Genomic DNA, 6814 nt, shown 5'->3' on the forward strand with positions numbered 1-6814 from the left:
CATGCATTTTTTGCATAAACCTTGCCTCTATTTTTTTGAGTAACTTTTGCGTGTTGTTTTCAGCCCATAAATAATAATCAGTCTGCTAGTCTGTTAGTTGTTATGAATTCATAATGTTCTTCTTTTCACAAACTCAGAAAATTCAGCGCATTAATCAGCAGAAAGAAACGTCATAAGTGGTTGTCTATGGATATTTTGTATTTATATTGAATAAAGTCACGCCCCAAGTGAGCTCGGCACGCAGAAGACTTGTGGTTTGGTGACATAGGAGTAATTTTTATACCTTGAGAATTTGAAAGAGCATAAAAATCATAAAAATGATTTGTATAAATATTTTCAGTGACACCGAGGCAGAAGAATTGATAAACAGGTGTCTGTGCTTATCTCTGATTTGAACAGTGGTAGGTGGTCTTAAATGAGAAGACATACATATCGTCATATAAATGTAAACAGAACAACAAAACAAAGAAGTAAAAAATTCAGATGAATGTTGCACAGTGGATTAATTATTTTAAATATAACCTTCGTGTTGAAAAACAATATTCAATACGATAATAAGAAAAAGAGAATCATATTACATACTGAGACGCAGATCTTAAAATAATTTAAATTTTTTCGGCACAATTACAAAAACTATATGTTTCAAAGTAATATTTATGTATTTTTCAGCATATTGGTTTGGACATGCGTAAAATGGCTAAAGCTAAACGCATACTGTAGATTCCTTATTTTACGCGAGTACTTAATATCGCGAAATGGCTCTTTGCTGTCAAATCGCGAGAACAATAATTCGCGAGTGGCCGGTTGATAAAGAGATTTCACATGGATTTCAGACCCATAAAAATAAAAGCGAGTAATTTTATTTCGCGAGTGGTGCTTCTCGCGTAATTACGCGATAATTAATTCCTTGCATATATATAGGAATCTACAGTATTTAAAGACAATTTTTACATCACTGGTTACTTTAAGTAAAGAAGATAAATAATTCTTGCAATAAAAATTATTTCATGCATCGATATAGAATTGAAGATGAAAGCACACATATAACTGTATAGATGACTTTTTAATTAATAATTGAAATAATGATGCCTCTTAATTTGAATTGAAAGTTATAAAATCCAAAGATTATTTTTTTTCTATTACATATATTCCTTTCTTAAATGTCATTAGCAAAAATATATTTTGTATAAAAGGATAGAAAAAGCTATAAAAAGGCCAGCATTTAAACGATGAGTTCGAAAACTACTAAAAGTACTAGATTAAGATTGGATTATCCTTTAACTGTAGAATTTCAAATTAATAGTAATACTACATGTATATTGTATGAATAAACTATCATTATGCACAAGGGCATTTATTTCAGACCCATTTTCATATATCTGTTAAGTCTAAATTTTATTTCCTGGAAATTTCATTATCTCTTTTTACGATATTGGTTTATTTCTCATACTTATATTTTGTGTCCTTTGAAATTATATGAGATTGTTAATAATACTTTTGAGAATTTAAAACATACAATTAAACGTCACAAAGCCGGTAATACAAGCTGTTCTACAGAATTTTTATTCATTAAATTAGGATACGAGATAATATTTTCAGTAATGAGTTTAGAGGGTTATATATATGTGCTATCAAAATTCTTCTCGCATTAATATAAAAAAATATATTTTATCACAAATTAAGGCAAAGGGCGAAGAAATTTTTTACACAGAGTGTTTCCATATTTGTGAAATAAATTTTGGGTTTATAATTAAAACTCAGTGGATATGAAGACCCTTCATCTTGTTGAGGCAAACAATGTACATTCAAAGGCTTGAAATTGTCTAGCTATTTAAAAAAAAATTGTCATGATCAGTGCGGCTAGGCTGCCAACGTCTCTTGATGCTTTTTTAAAAATCAATATGATCTGTAATTCCAAGAAATTTATTTTGCTCTAAAAGGTATTGTTATCATAATGGTGATTTGGCAAGTAATTTTAACCTTTATGATACATGGGACTAAAACAAAGTTAATACATGTATTTAATCTGATGAGTAGAAACATTTGTATACTCTTGGATATACATGTATTTAAAAGACAATAATCAATTAAAACTTTCAAATAATTTTTTCCATATCAAATGTGAACAAATAAAGTTCATAGTCTTCATTTTTCATCGCAATAGTAAATTACATTAATTTTTTAAATAAAAATTCAAACATGAAATTTGTAGCTCGCATTGGGGTACATACACTTCCATTTTTCATTTAATAAGGAAAAGAAAAGAAATAGAATATTTCATTTATAATATCATAAAATAATTAACCCGGTCTGGAAAGCGTAACCTTTCTAATACAACAGGTTGAATAAATTATTACATATTTCTAAAATTGACATCACAGAGCTTGATGCATCAAAACAAATTATATTCTTCCTGGTAAATGATTATTCTTTCATCGTTCATTCAAACCGTGATGGTAGCCCAGTCGGTGGAGTGCTAGCTACGTGATAGGAAGGTCGTGGGTTCAAACGCCGGCCGCGATTGACCTAAGTCGATAAAAAATAGGTAGCAACTGTTCCTTCGCCAAGTGCTCGGCACTTTGAAGTGAAATTTCCGGTCTTTCGGATGAGACCCTAAAATTCGAGGCCCCGTGTCACAGCGGGTGTTGGCACGATAAGGATCCCTCAGTGCTCAATGGCCCTAAGTGCCGAGTAAAGTCTAAATTTGAAACCCTTCACCTGTATAAAATGACACCTCTATATGAGTGAAAAATTCTCGAATGGGACGTAACACAACACACAATCAATCAATCAACTGTTCATTTAGCAAAAGGTGTCTTCGGATTTCTGATCATAAACTGACTCTTTTGGACAATTAAACTGTCCAATGAAAGTAACCTACATGTATTATGGCTAGTATTATTATGGAGGTGATAATAATAATAATTATTATTATTATGGCTAATAATAATAATTATTATTATGGCTATTTTCATTCTTATGTCGATACGATATATCCTGGTGAACTTGAGATAAAAGATACCTCAGAGTCTGACACATCTGTTTCATATTTGGATATTTTACTTGAAAAAGACGTTAATGGTAATCTAACAACCAAGCTTTATGATAAACGTGATAACTTTAACTTTTCAATCGTCAACTTCCCTTACTTATGCAGCAATATACCTTCATCACCTGCATACGGGGTATATATCTCTCAGTTGATTCGATACGCAAGAGCATGCTCTACGTATGTACAATTTCTAAAACGAGGTAAATTATTGACAAATAAGTTGATGAAACAAGAATATAAGCTGTCTCGTTTAAAGTCATCATTTCGTAAGTTCTATGGTCGATACAATGACCTTGTCAGCAAATACAATTTATCATTAAGACAAATGCTGACTGACGTTTTTCATACTAATTGTTAGGCCATTATTTACACACTGAATTGTCGACGGATTTTTCCGTTATTTCCCGATCATGACAAGGAGCACACGGCGGGTGTGACCGGTGCTCACTCCTCCATGGCACCTGATCCCACCTCTGATGTTTGGAGGTCCGTGTTTGTTCTGCTCCTATTTTGTATTGTTGTATTATTTTGTATTGTATAATGAGCTTGAATACTGTTCGTTATCTCCATATATTTCATGTACTAGACATACATGTACTTACATTTTATTCGTTCTAAAACTGGGTTAAAATCCAAATGAGAGGCTTTCAAGTTCAATGCGTGTACATAAGAGTAAAAATTCACAGTTTTCTAATGTAACCATGTGCATTGTAGCTCATACAAGGTCTGGTGAATAGAATATCAAAGTCTATAGACTTTGCTAGCTGCAACCATTTTCAAGGTGACAACTTGAAGTTGTAACTTGCGTTCGAAACTTTTGTTTATTTATACATATAAGAAGAAAATAGCTTTTGATGGTTCACAAAAAGTACAACATGCTTCAATAACACACACACACACACAAAATTTCAGAAGTCATAATAGTGAGCCGCAATAAAACATGAATTTCTCAAAAGTATATACATGCTTTTTCTAAATTAATTTCTGAAGCTTTACAGTTTGTTTAGAGAATTTTTCGAAGGTAATTGTACCAAATATTAGGCAACTATCATGTCGCAATTTCTTGTATGTTTAGAAATGAAATACTATAGGCTAGCACATAATTTACAAATAATAGTTATCAGGAAAAGTGCAAAATACTACCGATATTTCGCAGTTGAAGGACTCTTTCAAAATATTTTAAACATTTCGAAAGAAAATGCTGAACGAATTTTACAAACGTTTGATTTTTTTCACTTTCATGTAATATAAAACAGCAATGCAATATTAAATCCCATAGCGTTACGTGTGTCTTTCATACACGCATTTGAAACGACACATGTACTTTATGTGCCTGTTAATTGCAAATTCAAAATGTTAAGGTACTAAGATGTCAAACATATAAACCATCCAGCAGAAAGAGAGTTGAGTTATACAGATATCGTCGCTAGCGAAGTGTTTCTGGCCCCCTCTCCTCGGTTCTGATCTACTCAACTTTAGTGTAGCTCAAATCAGAAACTCTTTGCTATCGAAGATGGGAAGAATGTTAATATCATCATAGCGGTTGATTATTTTTGTATTTCATTGTGTCTGATCAAAAGCCACAATGAAATATATTGAGATGAAATATGAAAGAAGTGTGTTCGTTTTTTCGTTAATACAGTTACAATGTGAGAGAGAGAGAGAGAGAGAGAGAGAGAGAGAGAGAGAGAGAGAGAGAAGTTATACATCTACGCACACCCATCCACCCCATATATATATATATATATATATATATATATATATATATATATATATATATATATATATATATATATATATATATGAAACTTAACTTTACATCATATATTTAATGCCTTCTAATATAAATATTGACCACGTTTGGCTTAGTGAACCAGACCAATAGGATTGTGCAAATCTGTTACCGCATCTAAAACCTGTTGCCCTTCACTCAATATAGACAACAACCCCACTGTATAATTTATAAGATACAGGAAAGGTTCCTGAACTTTCTTTGGACGTTTGAATTAGATATTTTTATTTAAAAGGATTAAGGAGGAGGAAGGTACAGAATGATGGTCTGTTAAAAATGTTTTTTGTCTGAAGAACTAGTGCCTTTGTGTGTTTTGCTATGGATATACCATCTTCAGAGTCGCATAATATGCAGGGGTTTGGAGCATCCGTGTATGCAGAAGGGGCTAATTTCCATGGCATTGTTTACACAGGTTACAACGAATTCCATCATTCAGCAATTGACGCTAGTCGACAACCAGACGTTGTTTCGCAATACCAGTACTTTGGGTATCCAACATTACCACAGAATGAGATAGAAAATGGGACCTACTGGCCAAGTGGGGACATCGGTATTCATCCTGGGATACAAGCCTATCCTGTTGCCTATACAAACCATTCTGACTCAGCACAAGGTATTGACTACAGCAATATGTCCAACGGGGGTCAACAAGTCATAGGAAAAAATGGGAAGCCAAAAAGAAAACGAGTCCAGTCTGTTGCCCAACGGAGAGCTGCTAACGTTCGCGAAAGACGGAGGATGTTTCATTTAAACGAAGCTTTTGACGAATTGCGCAAACGTCTTCCTGCTTTTAACTATGAGAAGAGGTTATCTAGGATAGAAACCCTTAGACTGGCTATGACATATATCTCTTTTATGAAAAGTGTTTCAGAAGGTCAAGACCCTCAGAAGATAAAGCTAAGGCCCTGTAAAACCGAGGAAAGCGAGGCATATAATTCCATGCACAGAGAGGGCAGCAGTCCTTATTACAGTAACGAATCTTTAGATGACTGATACAATATTTGGATGCCGGAATATAAGATTTCAATGTAAGAATCCCATTATAAAAAACTGTGAAATGAAAATATTTTAAAAATCTACAGAAAAAATTTGACATGCTTAAAAATCATCAGGTAATGAGGCCCATGAAATTCTATCTCATCACCACTGTCTTGAACATGTGGACCAAACTCAACACACATTTACGTAGTAGTGCAAGTTAAAAGAACAAATATAAAAACATTCTAAAAAGTGGGTATTATTCTTTATGACATCTTCCTTGAACTTTAACTGTAAAACATAACAAATTAAAAAAAAAAAAAAAACAACAAACAAATAATGTATTACTCATTCATTTACATGTACTTCCATTAACATTAACAGAGTAAGAGGAGTGAAAGTGCTTTTATTTTTTGAATTTTAAAAAGTTCAACAAAATCATCCATGTCTTCCAACTGTATGATAGCTTTATCTGTTGTTCGACATTTCTAAGAAAATAAAAAAAAACATGTGTTGCTTTAACTTTTTGTTCTTTATTTCGAAGTCTTTAAACATACCAAATACATATATATAAACCAAAATAAAACTACATGAACATATATAATGTTAATTGTTTTAAAATCATTACTTTTTTTTGGGGGGGGGGGGGGGTAAAATTAAGCTCGAATTGATAAATTCCATCTTTTTATTTCACAAATAAAAGAATGGATATAATGATCTAATCATTTCTGACTCATTTTTTTTTTGGGGGGGGGGGGGGGGGGATACAGGTACAATAAAGAATAACGATGAAATATTCTGTTCTAATAATTATGATTGATTTTATTTCCTTTTAAATCTTTTTTAAAACATTTAATCTAAAACACATAAGTATAAATTATAATGAGTTTTGATAAAAGCTTAAAATATCTGTTCTTGCAAAATTTTACTCATTCATCTCTATTAACAAGAAATTCCTGGTAAATGAAAATCGGAAATGAAACTGAGTGAAC

At 32.2% G+C, this 6814-nt stretch overlaps 1 protein-coding gene across 1 annotated transcript; it reads left to right on the top strand.

Moving 5' to 3' along the window:
• Positions 1-5043: 5043 nt before the first annotated feature.
• Positions 5044-6344, top strand: LOC133193773 (protein Fer3-like). The gene has a single exon (XM_061329704.1). It carries the CDS (start codon positions 5163-5165, stop codon positions 5835-5837), a length of 675 nt encoding a protein of 224 aa, XP_061185688.1. The 5' UTR covers positions 5044-5162; the 3' UTR covers positions 5838-6344.
• Positions 6345-6814: the final 470 nt, after the last annotated feature.

Source organism: Saccostrea echinata, unplaced genomic scaffold, assembly GCF_033153115.1.
Source record: "Saccostrea echinata isolate AGI-Se365-2 ecotype Australia unplaced genomic scaffold, CSIRO_AGI_Sech_v1 ptg000028l, whole genome shotgun sequence".
NCBI classification, from domain to species: domain Eukaryota; kingdom Metazoa; phylum Mollusca; class Bivalvia; order Ostreida; family Ostreidae; genus Saccostrea; species Saccostrea echinata.

Excerpts from the sequence above, each read along its gene's own strand:
- LOC133193773 (XM_061329704.1), top strand. The coding sequence starts at position 5,163 with ATGGATATACCATCTTCAGAGTCGCATAATATGCAGGGGTTTGGAGCA.